The following is a 25,633-nucleotide window of genomic DNA, read 5'->3' as shown; positions in this document are numbered from 1 at the left end:
TTTATCATCAGTCAAATGCCAGGAGTTGTGGGTGAGTAAATTGTTTTTATTTGTTCATTAGAATATAATATAGTATGTAATTACTTTTATTTTTTTAAATAGCTGTTACAATTTATAATTTTAAAATTAGTGTATAAAATGATAAAGTTTCTTATTTAATTATATGATGATTTTTACTATTTCTTTACTTATTGCAGGAGCTATTGATTGCACTCATATTGCAATCAAGGCACCTCCAGCCTCCAAATATAATGAAGAATCATTTATCAATAGAAAAGGATTTCATTCTATTAATGTTCAAGTTGTAAGTATTTATACAAATTAACCATCTAACTATAAATAAAATTAATGTCTTTAATAAAGTGGTATCTTTAAATTTCTATGTCAAATCACTCATTTCACTATCAATATCACTTGAATACAAGATATAAACAACTATTATTCAATTGTAATAAGACTAAAATTATGCTTTTAGGTGTGTGATTCTCAGTTGAGAATTTTGAATATTAACCCATTGTATCCGGGGCGCATGCATGATGCTTTTATCTGGCGAAATTCTACTCTGCGGGAAAACTTTGAAGATGGAGTAATAGGAAGAGGATTATGGTTGCTTGGTAAGCATATATTTCACAGACATATTGTCTTTTGAAATATTTCGGTGTCATGTAATTCCAAACTAAAACAAAAATGTAAAGACATTATTTTCTTATTAATTTGGTATGAAAAAGTAAATACCATTCTCTAAATTATGTTTACAGGAGACAGTGCTTATCCTTTAGAAACATGGCTGCTTACACCTGTAGGTAATCCATCAGCAGCTGCAGAATTAAATTACAATGCAGCTCACAGAAAAGCCAGAAACACCATTGAAAGATGTTTTGGTGTTTTAAAGCAGAGGTATGAGAAATTCTCACATTTTTCTTACTAACAATTTACTAATTTTACAAAATTATATATTAAAATTCTTATTTTTAATTATTAGATTCAGATGCCTTGACTTGAAGTCAGCTGGAGGATTACAATATGTTCCAGAAAAATCAGCAAAAATAGTGATGGCTTGTGCTATTTTACATAACATTTGTGTAGCATTTAACATTCCTTCAGAAGAAATCTGTGGAAATGATGATGATGATGATAGCATAAATAAAATGGAACATTCTGCAAATCAGAATGCTGTAAATGTCAGGCAACAGTTAATATTACAGAGATTCTGTTAAAATAAACATGAATGAAAAAAGTGAATTAATTTTGTTTCCAGTCTTTATTCTTTAGAGACTAAATAAATAAGTAAACACACTAAGTTATTATTTAGAAATATTTATTTATTATTTATTTCATTTCTAAGTACATTATAAAATAAAAAAAGAGACAGACAAAATTGTTTAAATTGGCTAGCAGTACGAACACATCACGCAAACTGAAAAAAGAAGACACGCATGTAAATATAAAAATATTGTTTACTCAATAAATTTTTTAAAAAGTATTAAAATGTTAAACAATTATATAAAATAAATACCCTTTGCAGAGTTTGCAAGATTTCTTTGAGAATATTTTTCTCTTCCATTATATTATTTTGTCGTCTTATTAGTTCATTATTTTCTGCTAGGTTTTCATCTATAGATGAAAGCCTACATAAAAAAAATGTATATATATATATATATACACATAAATGACTAGATACTTTTAATGAAACTAGACAAAGCATTTAATCAAAGAGAAATGTTTTAATATTTTTATCTAACTATATTAATATTTTAATCAATGAAGTCAACTTCAAAGTAAAATAAATTCCAAAAAGATTATAAGGTTTACCTTGTTAATAATGAATTTTGATTAGATGCAGATTGCTCTATAAATGAAGTTACAGTATCTTCATTTGAAGATCGGTGACGACGACGACGACATCCAGAATCTGGCATTACAACGGGAAGATTAAAACATTTAATTTTAAAACTAAATAAACTTGAAGTCAAGAAATATAATTACTTGACATAATAAATAACTTACTTGCAGATTCAAGATCTTCCCTCTCAACTATTTCACGATGTGGTTCCACATCATTTCCTTCGGAAACTATATTCTGTATCTACGATATATAAATATAAATATATATATATATAGACTATATTTAATATATAAAAAATGAATTTATAAATAAAAAGGTATTACTTACATTATGTAAAGGTTCAACGGAACTTGTAGTGCAAGCTCCAAGCTCGTATAAATTTTCTTCTTCCAATCCAAATTCTTCGTTCCCAATTAATGACACCTTTTCTTCAAGATCTGTTAATGGTGGAGTACTTCTTTTCCCTCCACCTGTTCTAAGTATATCTTTCCTTAAAGCAGCCGCTTTACTTTTCGTTGGGGAACGCCACTGACTCCATCTTTTTTTTAATTGTTCCACTTCGATCAGTGGACCATCAGCTAGACAGTTCACTTTATCCCTAATTTCTTGCCATCCATCTCGTAAAGTATTTTTGGAAATATTTCCGTCCAATTTTCCTTTAGCTAAATATGGACGCTTTTGCAACTCGGTTACCAACATTTCCATTTGTTCCGATGATAACATAAGTCGAGACATCTTGATTACCTCGTGCCGTACCACGTGCTCTATATTTTCGTATTCTGCACTTTCGAAAATTGTACAATTTCATTGGTTAAAATTCTATACCGCGTTGCGCGCGCAGATAACCCGAACATGTATAATCAACCGAATAGAATCGTGACGTCAACGACAAAGACGAGATCGTTACGAACGACCAGAATCGCCACTTTGTATGAGAGACGAATTTCGTCTCTCGCTTTGACGTCATTCGTCGGTGAAAGAAGAGACGAGAGATAAGTGACCAGAATACGGCCCCAGAATAGGGCCCCATGTGATCAATCGGATTGTGTAAAATATGCACGAATTACATTGAAACTCTATCATTTTAATTCAATAATATGTATATGAATGTACAATGAATATTTCATTACAGTAACATTACATTTCATATTGTTTTCTTTTTTTTAATGAGTGAACAAATTTTAATTCCAATCCATTGGCCAATGCGTTTATTTTTGTCAATGCGAGTCTTTGTTTTTCTGTGTTGTTGCCTTTTATTTTCCGCATGATGAAAAAATTTACACTTCCAATTGTGCAAGAATTAAAATTTTCATTTATAACGTAGCAATATAATTCAGTTACTATCACCCATGCCTATTTTTGGTAATATTATTAAGATTTTCTTAAATTATCAAGCTGCTATCCTGTTAGCTATCGAAGTAGACTAGTGCCAGATTATTAAAGATACAAGAATGATAAACGGTTTAGGATTTTTTGGAAAAAAAACACTGAAGTTGTATGCGATTTGCTCATTGCAGGCAATGCTGTCCATTTTGTAAGAGAACATTTTATTGCGTAGTTGTGATTTCTTTACATACACTATTTATCAATCTGCAGATTATATAATGCTAAGTTATGATGCAAGTTTTGTGGCATATAGCAACATTGCACGGTCTCACTATTCAAATTTGTTTCAATTATTCCTTGAAGTCTTTACACACTACATGTCAAAACACATTTTGATTTGAACATTACTAGCATGACTGATTATTAATCCACAGACTTCGTATTAACAGGTGCTGGATTAACAAACTCTTACTGTGTTTTCATAATAAAATGATAGTATTGAAAGCGCTATTGGTAACTTATGATTTAGAAAAATTAACATATTCATTAAAAGTATTGTTTTTGTTTATTACGTTTCATTGCATCTCGTTTTTAGAGAATGGAACAAAGAACTACAAAAAAGAAATCCAAACGTATTAAAAGCTTTACTACGATTCGTTGGATGGAAGTTTTTAGCAATGATTTTACTTACATTGATCCAGGTACTTGACAGTTGTTTCGCTTATACGACAATCATATATTAAAATAATTTAAATAAGTGATATTTACGTATATTTGCAGGAAACGGCGGTAGTCGCAGGCCAAGTACACTTATTAGGATTAACAGTACATTATTTTGACAATAGGTTGGAATGGAATCAATACAATATTTACTTAACCGTTGCCGGATTTTTTGGTTTGGTAGCGATTTATATGTTTGCATATAATATGAATGTTATTATGGCCGAATTATTTGGAATGAAATTGAAAATAGCTTTTTGCACAATTATATATAGAAAAGTGAGTATCAAATATATTGTAATATGAATATATTATATTTATATTCTTCACATGATAGTATATTGCAAAAAGATGAGGATTGAGCAAATTTACATTAATGAAAGTTGTTAGCATATGCAACGATCGATGATTTTATTTTTATTTTTTTATAATAATATCAAAAAATAAGAAACAATTTGGGAATAAATGAAATCTTTGTTTCTATATATGGACACTTTCAATTAAAAATTTGTTATCAGGTTAAATTGTCTATAAAAAGTTATTAACTTACACACTACACTAATACCGCGTTTTATGTTCGCAATTATATACTGTGACTCCATTGATGTGCAAATTCCTTACATCATTTAATTTCGCAATATATTTTATATGTAACATAATTACCCTAAAGTCAAATAATTAATATTCAACTCGTTTAATATTAATTTAAATAATAATAACACTTGTTGAAAAAGTTTGAAAATTTATTCTATTTCTCTGTATAAAAACCTTGTTAAAATTACATTCTTATTGTAACATAATATAAGTTTCTGAGAATATTAATTTATTGTATATATAAAAAAAAATTTATAGGCAACGAGGTTAAGTTTTTCATCTCTTGAAAAATCAAATGTTGGGCAAATGGTAAATCTTATAGCAAATGATGTCAGCAGATTTCAAAATGTAAGTTGAAGTTTTTATTTATACAACTGTTAATACACCTAACGTATTTTCTTGTTTACTTAATTCAATTACAGGTAAATGTGTTTCCTTCAAAACCTCTATTTTATTCACTTTCAGTAATAATTTGAATTAACACTGGTAAATAATTATAAATTGGAGTAAAGAAATGGTTACAAACTAAATATGTCATACGTACAGTACAAATTTAACAGAAGTATAACTGATGCCGTTGATCCACTGAATCCGACTGATTAACATTGTGGTAGACAGGCGTGTTTCGCATGTAACAACGAAATATGTTTATAATATTTTCATGGGTCCACTGAGTCCACAACAGTAGTTACGTAATTGTTTTCAGTGCCAAGTTTGTTGGTTTTTTTTAGTTTTAGTTTTTTTTATTTTAAAATGGAAAATAAGCATGAAAAAAGAGCAAAACAATTCATTTTAAGTTGCAATTGTTTGCACGAATCAAGTGTGCGTTACTTTTTGTGAGCATTTTCATTAGATAGTAGTGAGTGTCAGTTTTTATATGTAAGAGTACATTAAATTTAATACATAATTACAAAAAAGTACAATATTACATTTCATAAAATGTTTATTTTTTTAACTAAAAAATTTCTGTGTTTGTATTCGAAGTAAATGTTTAGTAAGAAATGATTCTAATACTTACAAGAAACACTTCTTATGAGAGAAAATAAATGTTCATGGATACTGTGTTGGCAAGTTAATAAGTCGACACAGATCTAATAAACTTGAAAAACAATATTATATACAGGGTGGACCAACGAAAACGAAACGGCAGAGTTATCATGTTCATCCAAGCAAATCGCTCGGACAGGTCGATTTTATTTTCAAGGGGGACATCTTTTGAAATAAAGTTTTTGCGATTCTGAATACAACAGACCACAAAAAATTTTAAAAACGCATTTATTTTTATTAACTAAACAAACATTTATTTCAAATAAAGTAACAAACATAAGAAAGAGTTATCAAGTATTCAATAAATGTTCGAATTGAGCACCACTAGCCTCCATATAATAGTACAAATTGTACTCAAAACGGTTTCTTACACTTCGGAATGTTTCTGGTGTTATTTGACAACACTCGTCTATAATTCTTTGTCGTAATTCTTCAAGAGATCCTGGTTCGGTTGCAAAGATCTTACTTTTTAAATGTCCCCAAAGAGAAAAATCAAGAGGACTAAGATCTGGGGATCTAGCGGGCCATTCTAAAGGACCTCTACGTCCGATCCAATACCCTCTGGGTATTGGATCGGACGTAGAGGTCCTTTAGAATGTTCGGACATACCCGTGTTCAAAAACTCTGTAAACTCTGTCTTGCATAATGGGGGGCCTCCATCTTGTTGGAAAGTAAGGCGGTCTTCTAAGTATCGGTCGTCACGTTCGACGATATCAACAAGTAATGGATGTACAGTACAGTACAGTACAACACTTTCAAGTAAATCTAAATAACTTTCTCCCATTTGATTACCATCTAGGAAAATGCGGCCAAGTAGTCGATCTCCAAAGATTCCGGCTCACACATTTAGCCTTTGCGGAGTTTGGCTATGAACTTCATTAAATATGCTTGGGTTATTACCTGACCAATATCGACAATTGTGACGATTAACCGTTGAGTTTTTAAAAAAAAAACTGTTATTAATTTTCTTCCTTGCATATGCGATCTAGCTTAAAAGAATTTTTTTATGTTTGTTAATAGTTTGTGTTTCTTTTTTCCGAAATAAATGTTTGTTTAGTTAATAAAAAATAAATGAGTTTTTAAAATTTTTTGTTGACTGTTGTATTCAGAATCGCAAAAATTTTATTGCAAAAGATGTCCCCCTTGAGAATAAAATCGACCTGTCCGAGCGATTTGCTTGGACGAACACGATAACTCTGCCGTTTCGTTTTCGTTGGCCCACCCTGTATATATGTTACAGTGAAAACCCGTTTTAAGTTAGAACGCGTTTTAACTAGTTGAAACTAGTTGATACTGGATGTCTTTGTTAAAACCCGTTTTGTCTAGTTGAAACTTGTTTTAACTCAAATTCATTTTTGACTAGCAGTAAATTCTAGTTTTAACTAGACAAAACGGGTTTTAACAAAGACATCCAGTATCAACTAGTTTCAACTAGTTAAAACGAATCCTAACTAAAAACTGGTTTTGACTGCAACATACAGAGTGATTCGGGGTAAGATGGTAAGCGGGGGAAGATGCCTACTTTTTGATATTTTCAAACGGTGACGTCAGATATTGTCATGTGTTTGTATGATAAATCGTTGGGCCAATATTGAGAGCGGAAAGCTATAGTTGGCTACCGTTACCTCATTTTCTACATCCGAGAAGAATAAAAGCAAGATAAGAACGAAGTTTTTGTTGCGAAATGTTTCTAGAATCATTTTAAAACTAAAAGTTAAAACTGAATTTATTAAAAATTGCGAAAAACAATTAATGTGTGATGTAGATAAGGTTCTAAAGCTTCCATTGTGAGCTACCGCCGATCCCGATCGGACATGCTAGAACACGTGACTTCACTAGGCATCTTACCCCGACAAATGGAAAAGATGCCACATTTTTCTTGGGGTAACATGCCTATTTTTTGTTAATTGAATTCCAATATGCCTATTTTAAATAAATTTTTGTTTTCTCGTTTTATTGAAGGATATGCACAGAAATTATATAGGGACTTCTCAAAAAGGTTTTCGGACTGAAAAAAACTTTCAGCTAGCTATAGAGCACGTTAGAACGGGCGGAAACTTAACAATACTTATACTGTGCTGTTATACTTACTATGACGTACTTTGTACTACATATGCAATAAATTAAATTTGGTTAAGATATTCGAAAATTAATTTTATGCAATTATATTTGTTATCTTACCCTAATGGCATTTGGCATCTCACTCGGATACTTGGGGTGAGATGCCTAAAATGCCAGACAGTAAAAAAGTCGTCATTGCAAACACAATATACAATTATTTTTCATATACTCCAAAGTTTTATTTGAAAAACATGCTCAAGAATATGATATTTTCGTTAGAGGCCTCCAAAACCCAAATTATCGCTATAATTTCCTTCATAAGCAAAATGTTAGGCATCTTCCCCCGAATCACTATAGATAACTTTATTTATTTCCCCCAAACATATTTATGTAGCTAAAATTAGTTTTAACTAATGTTAAAAGTTAAAACTAGTTTTATCTAAAATCAAAACATGTACAGCAGTAAATTAACTAGATAAAACCTGTTTTGTCTAGTTAAAACTAGAATTTACTGCTAGTCAAAAATGAATTTGAGTTAAAACTAGTTTTAACTAGACAAAACGAGTTTTAACAAAGACGTCCAGTATAAACTAGTTAAAACGCGTTATAACTAAAAACGGGTTTTGACTGTAACATATACATATAGGTTAATGTAATCCTTGGTACCAAGATGGCGGCGCTTCCGGTAATCTCCAATCCGGGTGTCGTAAGGTAAAAGCGATAGAGGAAGCTATCATGTAATTTACTGACGTAATGACGTTTAACGTGATGTAAAAAAATGAATGTGAAAGATTATGCAAATTTGTAAAATATGACGTGGTAGACGGTAGTTTTTCGTGGAAAATATGCAAATTAACCAGTAGGTAGACGATACTGACAGTGTTGCGTTGTATCTATAGTGGAATTTTTGATTTTTATTTTTCCAAAAAATGTTAAAAATGTAAATATATTGTTCTTATACGATAGTATTTGTGAATTTGATATAAATAACAACTAAAAATGTTGTTAATTTTTCTTTTTCTTTTGATAATTTTGTGTCTAGTAGTTATGCAGAAATTAGGTCCGGTGAATTTTTGTTAGGTCGAACTCTCTGTAAATTCTAATAGATAGATGAAAATGAATATTTGAAATTAGCGTGAGAGAATGATATTAATAATGGCTTTAAATTTGTTTTAAAATTAGGACTACAACGAACTCATGCAAGGTGCAACTCGTGTGCTAAAACATGTAAATTATACTATAGAAGCGACTTAAAATCGTGTTTTCTAAGATTTGTAAAAGTGGTAATAAGTATTCAGCATAGGAAGGAAACATTCAAAAGCATATTTGGCAATGACCATTTTGGTCGTACAGAGAGGTTTCAAGGTCGCATGTCACGTGATAAAACACACGTTTGCTCCGCCCATTCGCCATTTTTGTGGTAGTTTTCGCTCGCTTAGCTTGCACGTGGTCTGTTATTCGACGTCTTTTTTTAGTTTAAACGTACAAAAGTATTGCAGTTCTATTATCATGGATTAAGTTAAAAAAGATTCTTTTCTTGCGGGCTATTCTAGCGGTCTAACAGGACGAGATGCAGCTCTGTACGAACAGAAAATTTCGTTATTTCAAGGCGATCCATACGAAGCCAGTTTATCAGACTTCGTCGTAGATCAAGAGTTGTGGCCGAAAGTAGAATTTGGTGATATTATAAACTATTTGGTTTTGACAACAAATTTCTACACCCTGTCACAAATGAAAGCTTATAAATCTTTAGAAGCCCATAACTATTTAACAAGTGGCTGGGTTTCTCCTGATATAAAAGTAAAAGTGATGAATAACAGCGAAGTAATATTGCTTGGAAAGATGTTTTCTTTTGTTTGTTTAAACTCGTGTTTTTACGTATTTCTTAAGTAAGAATTTTTGTCTGAAAGTAAAAGTCTAATTAAAAACAGCCGTGGAAATTTTTTAATTCAAATTGTTCAGTACCTTTATTTTCTAGTTGAAACTAGCATATAATAAGCCTACTTGCTTTTAGTTTTAACGTGTAATGTTTATAAGTTTGCACTAGCTAAATCCTGAAATTACATTAGTTATTCGTTTATAAATGCACTATACCTAACTAAATTAATATAAGCAAATCAGTAAACTCTTTTAGGTTTTAAAATATAACTTAATGTTTATTAACGTAAATATTGAAATGAAATGTTTCTGACAAACTCTTGTATTGATATTCACTTTATTCGTAACGAAATTTTTCCGGTTAATTCTCGAGAGCCATGCAGTTTGCCTTCGTCGTGAAAGCTCCTCAGTTTGGGATCCTTGATGACAAATAATGCCGGAAATTTTTAAAAAATGATGTTCCTTTGTTCTTGAGTGAACTAGCATTACACCCAATTACACAACAAATCACCATAGTGATATTCGCGACGAAAAAAAAAACAACACAAGAACTCCAGTTAAAGCGCACGTGAACACACACAAAACGTAAACAAGTCACGAAGATGGCGCTGGACAATTGCACACGCTCATGACGTCACTCGTGATGTCGACATGAAACCTCTCTATTTTGTTTTTCGGTTCGCCCTCAAATTGTTTGAAATGTACGGCAAAGTGGAATTACAGCATTCGGCACTGTCCGAAACATTGATTGAATAAGTATAAAGAAAACCTGGAGACAGTTTCCAATTTTTTGCAAAACAATTGGTTGCGATGTGTCCAGGGACTGGGAAAACTCCAAAATGGTTTGATCTACAATATGTTCTATCTGCACTACTTCCGAACTTTAATAAGAAGCAAATACTGAAAATGGAGAAGGAATAGGAAAAGGCAACAGCAAATGTGAAATGAAAGGCAGCCAAACACTCTAAGGTTGTAACAGAAACGACAACATTAGGGAAGGAGAATGCAAAAAATGAAATTAGAATCTACCAAGCTAGGGAAAAAAGTAAGATCGAATATAAAAAAAGGAATCGTTAACGTGAGTATGTTTTTTTATCATCAATATTTTATCTTAGATTATTATATTTTCGGAGACACGTGATCTCTGATCAAACTAGCGCTAAACGAGCAGTCTCCAGGCCAATCCAAGACGGCGACCGGAAGCGCCGCCATCTAGGCACCAAGAGTTACATTAACCTAAATATATATGTTTAGCTTTATGCGCTTTGATATTACTTAAACAATTGGACTAATAACATAATAAGTGCAACTTCATCTCACAACGTCAGTTGAGGGTTAATCTGAAACTGTTAAAACAGTTGTTGTGTGAAATTATCGATAATGCTAGATAAACAGTTGTTTTGGAATTTCACGAAATATAGTAAATTGTACGTAATTCGATCTTTGCAGACACTGCTGTATGTTTTCTACTGGGTAAGCTGCGATACATTTCCAATCAGTATACGTGCACTCTTTACTCGTTTTCAGATGATTCATTATATTGCTCTACTCTGATAACTTTGAAAGATATGAGAATCTTCATGTATGAGAGTCTCTTCCAGAGTAAAAGAAAAAGTAAGATATAGTTCAGTGTATGGTATACGGTAAAATAATGGAAAATAAATGTTATATGGTAGGGATTGTGGGATAGGGATAGGGATATGTGGGATTGTTTAGATATAGATTTTATGCAAAAATATGTTCATAAAAATTTGAGCTTTTCCCTCATTTATGAAACAGTATAGTCTGTTCCATTTAAAATTAATGCTGATAAAACAGTGTTTCTAAACCATTCAAAACAATACAGCAATGTTTTGCACACTCAAAACCCATATAAATTACTGAAAATTTTGAATAATCTTGTAAACTATGGACCTGTAATTGTCAAATTAACGAAATCCTCTAAAAATAGACTGGTTTATGCCATCTTAACATGTATATGCTATATTCTATAATTTCGATAATAATTATACTGAAATTTATATTAATAGTAATCGAATTAAGAGTATTTTGTAAAAAAACTAATATCATTTATTACAGTGTAATTACGGCATTACGTATTTATTTACAAATGGTTTTTTAATCATCACTACGATAGCGCTGTTATGGCAATATTATGGATGGACTATTTTAATAGGATTCTTGGCCATATTTCTCTTCATTCCTATACAATTTGCTTTAAGTAAACTATATTCAAAATTCAGGTAATTATTTTTTAACTTATATAATTGTGATAAACGTATAAATAAGATAAAGAAATAACGAATAACTTAGTTATCATTAATGAAAATAAAATACAGATATTTAATAAGTATAAACGTCATACACTAGTCGAAATCTATAGACTTATATCTAATGTTAGAGATGACGGAATGGTCGAGAGCATTAACCGTTTTTGTTTGCATGACATCTCAGCAATTGTGACTAATGCATTTGTTTGGTAATAGTGTTTGATTATTTTATCTTATAAAGCTTATAAATTGCGCATAAGACATACAGTAGTTTTCGAGAAAAAAGTAGAAGCAGAAGCATTTTCTCTGTTTTGTATGAATAACGAGTACCTTATACTTCCGAGGAAATGCTTTTGGTAAACGTGTTAAAAGTTCCCGATATGCAGTATATGACACGTTAATCTGTTCCCAATGTTCTAATTTAATTGCTGTATTCAATTCGTATTAATCGTACGCATGTTGGCCTTTGTTACTTAGTGTAGACATCCAACTAAGTAGTAAACTTGCATCTGGCATAACAAGTAGCCTTTTTAATGTGGGTTTTGTAATTCGATTAATGTTCTCATAACCATAAAGTCTAGGTTTTTCTATTCCTATATGAGTCAATCATACAAATTTCAGTTGTAAAACGGTGTTTATTTTGCCATAACTGTTTTACTTCCATGACAGAATGACGTGATTTAAGAAATTTTATCTAACGATTAGCCTGAGCTTTCATTTTCTCCATAACATTCCTAACACTGATCTCTTCTATGCTTTTTTAGAATACAGGCTCAGTTAAATTTCTTAAACATATTTTTTTTTTAGTAAAGAATTTACCACCGCGTGAATCATTCGTCACTCCTAAAACATCTACTAACCATACAACACTTTCTTCTTCAAACATAAATAACGTCTTAAAATCACTGACTTGTGGAGCGAAACGAAGTTTATAATATTTAACCTTTCTTAGATTACCTACTTCAGCCACGGTTAAACATTAACAGATAATTAAAGTAGATAAAAGTAAGAGCAAACTACACTTTCTGCAGTTCAGTCTATGTCTGAGTAGATGCATAATCTATATATATAATCGAGACGAGTTGATAATAATAATAATAATAATCAGCGCAGAGCCCAAACGGTTAAGAGTTGAAAGTTGAAATTTGGTACACCGTTAGGGTACGTCACGAGAACGTACACTAAGAAGGGATTTTTCGAAATTCCTCTCCACGGGGGAGGGACGGGATTAAAGCTTCTATATACATTATCGAGACGTGTCCACACGGTTAGGAGTTGAAAGTTGAAATTTGGTATACAGTTAGGGTACTATATTTAAGTACCAAAGTGTTAAGTAACGATGATAGTGTGAAGTAACAATGGAGAACAAGAGAAAGCGACGTGCAAGATTTACGGGCTCTGGAAAAAAAAAGAGTAATATCTTAGAACACATTCGATTTTCAAATTTAAACAGATTAGTTCTCGACCTTTCTTCTTCATTCGATGAAAATCGAACGATATAATCAGAACACGGTCGTGAAAATCGAACAGTATTAGAGCATTCGATTTTCAAATTCGACCTTTCTTTAGAAATAATTAGTTTGTTGATGAAATTACTCTTTTTCTTTTGTGACTATAACGTAATAATCTTAATCTTCGCTATCGTTACTTTTGCCCGAGCAACGCCGGGCCTATCTGCTAGTCTATATATATAATCGAGACGAGTTGATAATAATAATAATAATAATAATAATCAGCGCAGAGCCCAAATGGTTAGGAGTTGAAATTTGAAATTTGGTACACAGTTAGGGTACGTCACGAAAACGCACACTAAGAAGGGATTTTTCGAAATTCTTCTCCACGGGGGAGAGGGACAAAATTAAAGCTTCTATATACATTATCGAGACGTGCCTAAACGGTTAGGAGTTGAAAGTTGAAATTTGGTACGCAGTTAGGGTATGTTACGAGAACGCACACTAAGAAGGGATTTTTCGAAATTCCTCCCCACGGGGAGAGGGACAGGATTAAGTCTTAACACTTCCATCAACAATGGAAGTGTTAAGTATCAATAGAAGTGTTAAGTAACAATGGAGAACAAGAGAAAGCCACGTGCAAGATTCACAGGCGCTGGAGGAAAAAAAAAAAGTAATATGTTAGAACATATTTGATTTTCAAATTTAAACAGATTGATTCGGTTTTTCTCGACTTTTCTTCTTTAGAACATTCGATGAAAATCGAACGATATAATCAGAACATGTCGGTCGTGAAAATCGAACAATATTAGAATATTCGATTTTCAAATTCGACCTTTCATTAGAAATATTTAGTTTGTTGATGAAATTACTCTTTTTCTTCTGTGACTATAACGTAATAATCTTAATCTTCGCTATCATTACTTTTGTCCGAGCAACGCCGGGCCTATCTGCTAGTATGCTTATAATTAGAAATAAATGCTTATAATTATTCATACGGACTACCTTTTACTAAAGCAACGCTTTCATTCAAAAACATTCGCTTTATGCTGAAAAATGTAAAATTTCGCTTCTATTTTTATTCATACGACAGAAAAGATTTTTTAAGTTTTACAAGAATATGATAATGCTTGTTTTTATCCATACGGTTCATGATATTCAATGCGCAAACTAAATGCTGTATTACTCTTGTCTAAAGTGTAAGGAGAACGTCTAGTCACGCTGAAAATTAAGAAATACAAATGTATTTTGACAGTTTTTGAGTTAATTATACTTTCTATTTGGAAAATTTCCTCAATCTTAATACAAAATAAGAAAAAAAGCGAACTTTTAAGAAATTTGCTGGTTTTCCCGGGATGAGAATAATTTTCCGGGTTAAAAATAAGCCGGAATCCCGTTAGTGAAACCCTAGTCGAAATCCTTTGACTTATTTACCACAAGCATTTGCTCGAAAGTATAAGCATTATTTTTAGTAAACAGAGGAAATTCTTTTGCTTTGAAGCACTTACTTTTATTTCTACTTTATGCTTATTTGCATTTCCTTCTTTTTGTTTATACGGACCAATATAAAATGTAGTATTTTTCTAAAGAAATATTTATTTGATATTTGTATTCTGTCTATTGCATAATGCGTGTATTACTGAAATAAGCTACTCCCGTGCAATTATCTCATATATTTGATGTAAAACGTTAGTCTCGTTGTGACTGTTTGACGCCAGCATATATATTTTTTTCTTTTGGGAACCAGGCTTCACTTTAAACCAAAACGAAAGCTTTTGTTTACAGTGTCCTAAAACAACTAGCGATTAATTCACATTGCCAGAAAGGAGAGATCTGGGTCAATATATTTCTCGCTGAAAAAAGTTAATATTTTTTATCTTGGTCTTTAGATCCGAGATGTCTTTCTAATAACGAATCTACAGAAAAATAAATACAGATAAGGTATATTCACCAGTTCATGAATACTTTACAAAATATCAGAATTAAATGATAAAATTGTAGATGTTGATTGGCTTCCAATAATCTTACTAATGTATAATAAATTACTTCAAATCTGTGTGACTCAATGCGACTACTACGTTCATCGAGAGGGAAAAATTTAAACAGATGTAAGTTATATATCTGACCGCAGAGTCGGCACAACGTCAATATGCCTCGTGAGGACTGACACCACTGTGTTTTAAAGGACATAGAATTCGCGATGGCCGTTAGAATCACGCGCGAGCGGCTTCGTTTACGGGCATTCGAATTAGGGGTGGAAGACATTCGGGTTAATGTGAGCCTAGGTATACAAAATGGCGGCGCTTCCGGTCGCCATCTTGTTTGCACACGCAAATGTGCAAACAAGATGGCGACCGTCGACAATAACATAAACGCGCCTATATTTAATCTTTTTTAAAACTAAAACATTTTTAAAACGTAAATTTGCTACTTACTTTTCCCCCTGCTTTTGGTTACTTTTCCTACTCTTGGACCAGAAACGAAAAATAAAAAAGTCATCATACTACCTATAAATTCAATCGATGCATGGACGAAGTGAATTACGAGATTCTATACATCAGTGGTTCGAACAAAATTTGCCTGCATTGTACATAAATTTTACTCGTCTTAAGAACTGCAGTCTTACGATTCACATCTCTCGCCTTTTCATCTACGATAGGCAGCGTCTCCATAGAGGTTGGCACTTGCGATCCACGGCCACCTAGCCTTCCACGTGTCGTTCACGTTGTCTTTCGTGTCGGAAATCACTATTACATATACTTGGTTATGACAAATTTAACACGTTTAACACACATTTGCACATTTTTAAACACATTTACACACTATAAACGCACATTTAAACCACGTTTAAACACATTTAGCTCACATTTGCACACTTTTAAACACGTTTAACACACATTTGCACACTTTACACGCAAATTTGAACCACATATAAACCCTTTACAAAATTTTTACCTCACTTACACAATGTTAACACACCTTTAATACACTTTTATGACATTTAACACGCATTAAACACATTAATGACACGTTTAACATGTTAATTACCATTGACAAACTTTCCTCCTCGATAACTTTAGACTTCGAGTAAATTGTACAAACTTTGAAAAAACACAAAACTTTTAAAAAATTAACAACGTACAGTACGTAATTCGTCTACATCGTAACCAAAATTCGAAATTCACATTATTCCTCATGTTTCCTGAACGCACTTTTTTGATGGATATTTGCATACGAAGGCATCATTACTATCAGCGCCATCTACATTTCTTTTCTAAAAACACTTGCCATCGAGGTTACTGGAAGCGCCGCCATTTTGTATACCTAGGCTCACATTAACCGACATTCGAGAAACATTGTACCCAAAAGTGCACTCCACAACAGAATTTCTAAACTAATACCCGTTTATTTATATAAACTTAATTACACATATATACATACTAGAGTTAACCGTATAGAAATTCAATTACTTATCCATTGTTCTCAATCAAGTCCTGTCGGATCTCGAACAGAGAGAAAGTTTACAATCGAACCCGAGATTGATAAATACCTTAGAATTTCAGAGATGAACCTTTTTCTAGAGACTTGAAGAGGTGTGACGGATGGCGCAGGAGATGTTTCGAAGATTTTTGTAGAGAAGTAGAACGTTCGTCAGATGTTTCTTGACGAGGGATAGCTTGCTGATAGATGAATATAAATTTGAAAGGAAATCGTCCAATGCCCAAAATAGTGGAACGGCGGGAGAACTGTCCCAGAGGGTCAGGTTGGAGACTAATGCGATAGCGAACGTTAACTGACCAACAAACTCTCGATGTCAACATCGGGTTTTCTCTTTTATTTGGGGGTCCTTTCTCTTTCTTCTCGTGCCCCTCTTTGGTAATTTTTAGTGCTACGGTCGAATAGCGATTTTTTCGTTTGGTTCCTGGTGACAATTCGACGTGCCACCTTGGAAAGGAAGTGACTCCGAGTTAAAAGATATAATCACATCCTTTAACGCTTTTTTTGTTGGTAAGAATTTTAACGTTATTCTTTTTTTCTTTAGAAAATTTTTGTTCAAATTTTTTTTTTCGTCAAGTCCAGTCCCTTCACATATCCATAGATTTCTTATTTATTCACTTTTTTTGAATGTATAATGTCTCAGAACATCGAGGTTTGCAGAAAAATGGGTGTGAAATTTCACACAATTCCATTGTTTTCTCACGTTATACATGATACTTGAGAATGTAAATACTAGACTATATTTTTATGCACTCAATAAACATTTCCTTTCATATTACATGGAAAAATAATGCTGGATTTATTATTATTTAGTATCACATTCTTATAAAAATAAACTTGTAGATCAACACTATAAATAGTTATTGTCTTATTGGTACAAACTTATTATAAAAGGAGCATGATTATAAATCAGTGATAACTGATTCCGCTAAGTTAATTCAAGAAGCACTTACTTATCAGTGAACATTCGTACGAACTGTATAGCCTTGGTCACACTATGCGACTTCCAGCCGCGCTGGCGACTGCAACAGCAACTAGAAACAAAAAGTTTGTTCTACTCGCGATGGTTGCAAACGCGCATCAATCAGCAGACGCCTTTGAGCCACGTCATACGGTGGCAACGTTGAAAATAGTTCATTATCATGGCGGATAACAAGAATATGGATGACTCGTGTATAGAATCCAAGTTGATCGAACTTATCCAGTCTCAGGAATGCCTGTGGGACTTTAATTCTTCGTTTTATCGAAGAAAAGACAAAAGAGCACAGGCATGGCATGAGATAAGTGAAAGTCTCAGTATTGATTGTAAGTACCATTTTTAGATTTCTGGATATAAAGTGTTGATTGATTTAGTTTCGTAACGACAATATTGTTTTAAATATAGCTAAAGAACTAAATAAAAAAAATCCATCATCTTGGAACGACATTTCTGAGAATTAAAAAAAAAGTAGACGACAGCAGGAGAAGTGGATGTGGGGAACACGAGGTATATAAACCAACGTGGGAACATTGGTCGTTCCTGAGTTTTCTTTTGAATTCGTACAAGAAAATGATATCACCGCTGTCGTCATACGATGTAATTATATAAGTTATATACATTTTATATAAAGTAGATAAAAAGTAAGTAAATATAGAAAGTGAATACTGAAAGTACAATCACAGACAAATACACATAAAACAAAATTCTATCACAAGCCTGCCTGGGAGAGAAGAATAGAAACACAAATAAATGATGTTAGACAGCAATTAGGCAAACTGACACAATACACTAAAAACAACATTACACTCAAATTAAGGAAACAGCTCAAAAACATTTTCAAGAAAATAAAAACACACACAAAACACGAACATCACAACACATACATTACAGAATACATTGATACACTAAAACAAAAACTTGCTGCCAAAGCACGTAGACTCAAACGATACAAAACATGTACACTACGAAAACAACAAAATAAATTATTTACAAACAATGAAAAACTCTTTTACAGACAAATTAATAACAACGCAAACACTGATACACAGCACAGTGGCACACCAACAGAAGAGAACTCACAACTTATTGGTCTTTTCTTTGGTCCAGTGCTGTCACGCACAATGCTGATGCAGGCTGGATCGAGGAGGAGAACAAAAACTTGCACAACATACCAACTATGCCCTGTGTTGAAATAAACATACATGATTTCCAATACACTGTTAACAGAACACACAACTGGAAGACACCTGGTGTAGACAACATTCACAATTTCTGGTACAAAAAGTTTACATCACTGCACCAGGAACTAGCTAAACATCTAACACACATCATCATCAATCCACAAGACATGCCAAATTTTCTTACCCAGGGCATCACCTACATGAAACCTAAAAACAACAATACCACAGACCCCACACAATAGAGACCAATTACATGTCTCCCAACACTCTACAAATTATTGATATCCTGTATTGCAAACAAAATATACAAACATGTTGAAGAACACGACATTCTTACAGAACAACAGAAAGGTTGTCATAGAAACCACAGAGGATGCAAAGAACAGTTACTCATAGATTCAGTCATTCTACGGCAAGCACACAAACAACACAGAAACATACACATGGCTTATATAGACTACAGAAAAGCATTCGACAGTGTTCCACACAGTTGGCTGCTACATATTCTACATATGTACAAAATACATCCATCACTCATTGCATTCTTTCAAAACACTATGCAGCACTGGAGAACAACACTACATCTCAGGGTTAGTAACACTTCCATACAAACAAAACATATTTTTATTAGGCGAGGAATTTTTCAAGGAGATTCCTTGAGTCCTCTCTGGTTCTGCTTAGCCCTGAACCCATTATCAAACATGTTAAACAACACGCAATATGGTTACAATATCAGACACGAAAAAACAACACAGTATACACTGTCACATCTCATGTACTGTACATGGATGACATAAAACTTTATGCATCCACACAAAAACAACTTCATCAACTCCTACAAATCACACATTCATACACCAAGGACATACAAATGAAATTTGGCCTAGATAAATGCAAAACACTTCACATAAAAAAAGGAATCCTGAAGAAAGAAGATTTTGCACTTGGAAATGGAGACGTTATTGAATCCATGGAAGAGGGCGAGTTCTACAAGTATTTAGGATTCCAACAGGCCAAACTAACAGAACATACACAAATAAAGCAAAGATTAATTAAAGAATACCAAAGTAGGTTAAATGCTATTCTCAGAACAGAGTTAAATGCAAAACATACAGTCAAAGCAATAAACACATATGTCATTCCAGTACTTACATATTCTTTTGGAGTTATACATTGGACTCACACAGATCTCGAGCAACTCCAAAGGAAAACAAGAACTACACTTACTAAGCATAAACAACATCATCCTAACTCCGCCACAGAAAGACTAACCCTTCCACGTAAAGATGGCGGACGTGGCCTGATTGACATAGTTAACCTTCACTACAAACAAATACAGTCATTGCGAGAGTTTTTCTACAAAAAATAAGAAACATCACAATTACATAAAGCAGTAACACTAGCAGACTCAAATAACACACCATTAACCCTCGGGGTGCCTGGTGGGGTCTGAGAAGCCCAACTCATTTTCAAAAGTTCATAACTATTTTAATATTTGCGTTAGCGACTTAAGGTTATTAGTAGCTTCAGTTCTCTTCATGCGCTTGCGATCCCCACAAAATTTTTAGTTCATCGCGCGATATCCTGCGAACAAGACGTGGTCGAATAAGTGCCGGGCCTCACAGACCCCACCAGGCGCTCTGCGTTGCAAAAGTGTAAGTAATATTTTTTGTGTAAAATTCGTATTTTTTGTGTTTGCTTGATTTATAACACTTTTACGTTGTCAGTAGCTAAACGTTTAAGCAGCTACTGAGCGTCTGGAAAAAATGATCCAGATATATTTGCATGGGACATGCGAAATTCCTATGGGAAAAATGCCTGAATTCTCAATTTCAAATTTTAACTGAAAAAGCTTAATTTTTATGCTTTAACAGATAATTATATTATGTGCCACTAAAATGAAGCCAAAATAATTAAATTATAATGAGATTACATCATGATTTCTAGAGAAACAAAGTTAATATTTTTGTTACAACAAAAAAAAGTTGATGTTTTTTATTATGTAGTCGTGTGAATAAATATTTCACGTAAATCAATGATTGTTTTATTTTAAATATGTCTTAATAAACCTATTGTATATATATATATTAACATAACATTGAAATTATCTTTACAAGCCATATAATGTAGTGTTTTATTTTGGGGTCTGTGGGACCCCACCAGGCGCTCGGCGGAAATTTCTTCACCAGGCACCCCGAGGGTTAAACTTACACTCACATCATATGGACACAACACAACATATAAAAAGCATAGACACCATTAAGCAATCGTGGGCTCGAAAGGCACTCCATGGTAGACATCCTTATGATCTGCCCAGGATTTTGTTGACAAAACTGCGTCAAACAGCTGGTTAGCTCGGGAATGCCTCTTTGGGGAGACGGAAGGATTCATGATCGCCATACAGGATCAGGTCATAAATACGAAAAAACTACAGAAAACACATACTCAAAGATGCAACACTCACAAATGACACATGCAGAAAATGTCACATCATGCCAGAAACTATACAACACATCACCTCTGGTTGCAAGCTCTTGGCACAGACAGATTATCTACACAGACATAATCAAGTAACAAATATAATACACCAAGAGCTTGCAAAGAAACAGAAATTATTAGACATCCACGAGCCATACTACAAATACATTCCACAGACAGTATTGGAAAAGAACACGCACAAAATGTACTATGACAGAGCTATAATCATAGATAAAACAATTTACAACAACAGACCAGACATCACACTTATTGACAAACACAATAAAATTACATACATTATAGATATATCCATTCCAAACACTCACAATATACAAAACGCATGCACTGAAAAAATTAGCGAGTACACAGAACTCGCCCAGGAAATAAGGCATCTGTGGAGGATGGATAGAGTGCTTATTGTACTGTACCTGTAGTTCTCTCGTTTACAGATGTCATACCACACACACTACACAAATGCCTGGGCACATTACAATTGAATAGAAACACACATCACACTACAGCTGGCCACTGTATTGAATACATGTCATATTGTGAGAAAATTCCTGAATACAGACACACACACTGATACCCTTCTTTAATTTCTGTTTCGGTTACTATGCCTTGACTTTGGTCCGGCATAGTACACAGCCCCCAGTGTTAACCGAGTATATCTCATAATAATAATAATAATAATAATAATAATAAACTGTTTTAAATAATTAATATTAAATAGCTCTTTTACCTATAGTTAAAGATGGATTTCTCAGCTGCCAACTGTTTCATTGGGTAAGACCTCATTACTCGTGAAGACATACCAAATCCTTCATCTGTAACAAATACATATGGAATTGGCTGTTTTCCACTTTGAAGAGGACTGTTTGGTTGAAAGTTTAACTTTCGATCATCGATGGCTTTATTTAGATTTGATGCATTCTAAATCGAAGAATCACTCTGTTTCCCATTAGTGCCTGCATCCACAGATATGTGAAATCCGGAATTTTTATATACAAAATCTTTAATTATTTTCCTTCGCTTAAAGAATCGGTGAGAAAAACTACTCCGCTGGGAAAATATACAACTTTCCTCTAAAAATGTCAACATTCTCTTGTTCCCAAACATCCTAAAGCTCGACTTGGAAGATAAGTTTACAATTAACGTCCGATTTCATCACTTTATTTTGGTCTCGGGAACACCTTTAACCTCTCACACTTGCTCCAATATCCTTTACCTCCTACAACAATCGATCACATGGCGTATTTTCCCACAACGAAGCTATGAAAAGTCGCTGCTACCCCTCAGGGGGGTCTTTCATTAATTAAAGGCCAGTCCAGTGACATCCAAGAACTTCCAGTGGAGTCTACAACTCGCCGAATCTCCGAGCCTCATATTATTACTAACAGCGATCCGTGTCTGAGTCGCGATCTTTATGCCTTTGTGCAAACTTTGGATACCTATGTGCCATTAAACAGGGATGAATTCGAACGGCCGTGGAATCTTCAAAGAGGTATGTTAACCATTAATGTAAACTTTCTCTCGTCCCCCCAACGTGTATTAGAAAGCTAGAGAACCAATTCGAAAAATTCTCGATGTTATTTAATAAATCTTTGTTTCATTGTTAATGGTGTCATTTACTAGTATATCACTGATGCCTTACCGACGACCTCTCTCTTCTCCTCCACTCGACCTGACAAAAGCAATCTCGACCCCTCGAGATCATAAAACGTAAACCAGCCATCCTCTGACAAGTGGGCAGGTTTCACCGACCTGTTGCCGACAAATTTATATATCTGCACGCACTAAGATTGCCATCATAACCACACTACAAAATCCTTATTTTGAAAAAACAGAATTTTAGCAAACAGAATAACTGAGTACAGCCTCAAATAATTGACTAATAACAGAAATACTACTTTTGTAGTTATAATAAGCAGATCCGGATTGCTTAGGACATATGATTTGTACATGTTTTCCATCGATTGCACCAAGGCAATCAGGAAATTGCCACATTTCATCAAATTTCCAAGCTATATCTTCCCTTTCTCATGCTGTACCTTATAAAAATAAACAATTTTTAATTAATGTAGCCATTGTAAATATAAAGTTAAAAATCAAAATAATATGAAGTTATTTAAAAGCATTAAAAATAAATTTTTTCTGCACAATTTTTTTCTTTTTTTTCAAATTAACAATATTGAGATATAATTTGTGTTGTATATCTGTCAACATATCTTGGTTATAACATTTGTATTAAATCAGTTTCAGTACATTTAAATGCTATATTTGATATAAATCAAATCTGAATATATAAAAGCTATTGTTAGATTTATTTTAAAAAGTTTGATTACTTTTAATAATAAGCATTTATTTTACTCAATTGTATATGTTAAAGAAAAAATATATCGATAAAAAATGAATTAAATTATTCAAGCATTCCTCTAAACAGCACTTACCCTCAAATATTCACTTTTATAAGATTGATAAATAGCTTCCAAAACTTCTGGGATAATGGCTGATATCGAATTATGGGCCACTCTAAATTGGTATGACAAACTACGAAACATTTCGCCTAAATTATGACCATTTTAGTCTTAAAGATTGCATAAAATATAAATTAAATACAAAATACATATTATTCTTACCGGTGGCTAAATAACGAAGTGTCAACGAAAGACGTTCTCCAGATAAAATAGAACTTCGAAGATGTGTATCTTCCTTAGCTATTATGGGTGTTATCTTCCTTAAAATACTTTCGATAGTATTCGTATCCATACGAATATATCCCCTATAACCTTCGGCATCGGAAAGCCTTAATTCATTCATCAGTTGGTGAAAGCTAAATTGTTTAGCCCGTTGAACTTTTTATTTTGCCAAGTTTTAACCCAGTATAAACGGTTTTTCTTCGTATATTCTCGCAAGCTCTAACAAAATTATCGCCTTTTTTCATTTACTCATTCCAGAAAAGACACTGCTTCCCATTTTAATAAGAAAAGTGGCTAAATTCCCGTAAATACTTTCAAGTGGAACGTAAAATGTCGATAAACTCACGAAAGTAGTCAAAAACAAGCTAGTGTAATTTTATTGGTTTATTATAGGGTCACATGATTCCGAGTTGTCACGCCAGCGAAAATGTGTGACCAAGAGAAGACGCGCGACTCGCTCGTGTTTCAGTCGCGGTCGGCTGAGCGGCTGAAAGTCGTATGGTGTGACCAAGGCTTAAGCCTTTACTTGTTTGTAGTAATTGTATATTATAACGAATAAAACAGAGTTGTTTTCTTCATTATTTCCGAAATTATTTTCACTAATAGAATCATTTCTACAGCACATGGTTTAAAAGTTTTACTAAATTTTCACAAAATATTTAATAAAAAAGAGTAAAGTTAGTAACTGAAATTTAAAAAAAAGTAACTATTTACAATTAATACGTATTTAGGAAGTAATTTTATAAATGCCTATTTTTCCAAGAGCATTCCAATGAACATTTAAAAAATAATTCCATAATAATAGATTACAAGCAGCTGTATTGGGAGATAAAAGATTGAACCTGTTGAACGAGATGATTGCTGATATGAGATTAATTAAAATGTACACCTGGGAATTGCCTTATGCTGCATTAATTGAGAAAACCAGAGAGTAAGTTGAATTGAATACAGTAAAAGCTGCCTAAAGCAAAACATGAATAATACTAAAATTTCTCCGAAGAAAAAATTTGCTTAAAACGAAGGATTTTTCTATGATGAATAACCTGTCCAAGATGGAAATCCATCCGATAAACGGAAAACATTTGTGAAATTCTGTTTTACACAGATTTTACTGTATTTCTTCCATGCTTGTTTTACTTTTAATAAATACATTCAAATTTTTACATTTCGTTTTAGTGAATTGTTTATATTTGCAGGAAAGAAATGAAAAAAGTTCGAAAGTTTATATATGCAAGAGGAATAGCAACGATAATGTCGTATCCTATATCGAAATTATTTACTTCTCTCACATATCTTGCATTTTTCTTAAATGGAGGACAACTAACTGCCCAAAATGTACTTGTCACTATGACTGTTTCTATGTATGTCTTCCTTAGCACTGTTAATAAGTTTTCCCTTGCAATAAATTATGCTACAGAAATTTTGATTTCGTTGAAAAGACTTCAGGTAATGAATAGTTTAAAAAATTATTGTTTTCAAATTTTAATATTAGAATATTAATTTAGAAATTATTCGAAAATATTAATATTTAATTGAAAAAATTAAAATTAACAATTTATTACAAATTTCATTAATTTCGAATTTCGTTTCTTGAGCCATAGCAAT

The 25,633-nt window shown here is 32.8% G+C and overlaps 1 protein-coding gene and 2 long non-coding RNA genes across 3 annotated transcripts in view; 2 read left to right on the top strand and 1 right to left on the bottom strand.

Moving 5' to 3' along the window:
• Positions 1 to 25,633, top strand: part of LOC136973122 (ATP-binding cassette sub-family C member 4-like) — an 86,801-nt gene that overhangs the window by 20,764 nt on the left and 40,404 nt on the right. The window contains exons 3-8 of the mRNA XM_067267824.1: positions 3,768 to 3,873; positions 3,953 to 4,171; positions 4,745 to 4,834; positions 11,552 to 11,715; positions 24,834 to 24,959; positions 25,225 to 25,474. Of these exons, the coding sequence (XP_067123925.1) occupies positions 3,768 to 3,873; positions 3,953 to 4,171; positions 4,745 to 4,834; positions 11,552 to 11,715; positions 24,834 to 24,959; positions 25,225 to 25,474 (955 nt within the window). The remainder of the gene's footprint in view (positions 1 to 3,767; positions 3,874 to 3,952; positions 4,172 to 4,744; positions 4,835 to 11,551; positions 11,716 to 24,833; positions 24,960 to 25,224; positions 25,475 to 25,633) is intronic.
• LOC136973127 (uncharacterized) lies at positions 833 to 1,242 on the top strand. Its single transcript, XR_010880443.1, has 2 exons — positions 833 to 897; positions 983 to 1,242. It is a non-coding gene; the product is annotated as an uncharacterized lncRNA (long non-coding RNA).
• LOC136973126 (uncharacterized) lies at positions 1,302 to 1,599 on the bottom strand. The gene is made up of 2 exons (XR_010880442.1): positions 1,517 to 1,599; positions 1,302 to 1,417 (listed from the first exon to the last, which is right to left on the bottom strand). It is a non-coding gene; the product is annotated as an uncharacterized lncRNA (long non-coding RNA).

This window comes from Centruroides vittatus, unplaced genomic scaffold (assembly GCF_030686945.1).
Source record: "Centruroides vittatus isolate TY-2023 unplaced genomic scaffold, ASM3068694v2 contig_3088, whole genome shotgun sequence".
In the NCBI taxonomy this organism is placed as follows: Eukaryota; Metazoa; Arthropoda; class Arachnida; order Scorpiones; family Buthidae; genus Centruroides; species Centruroides vittatus.
This window is presented reverse-complemented; position numbering and strand designations above follow the sequence as displayed.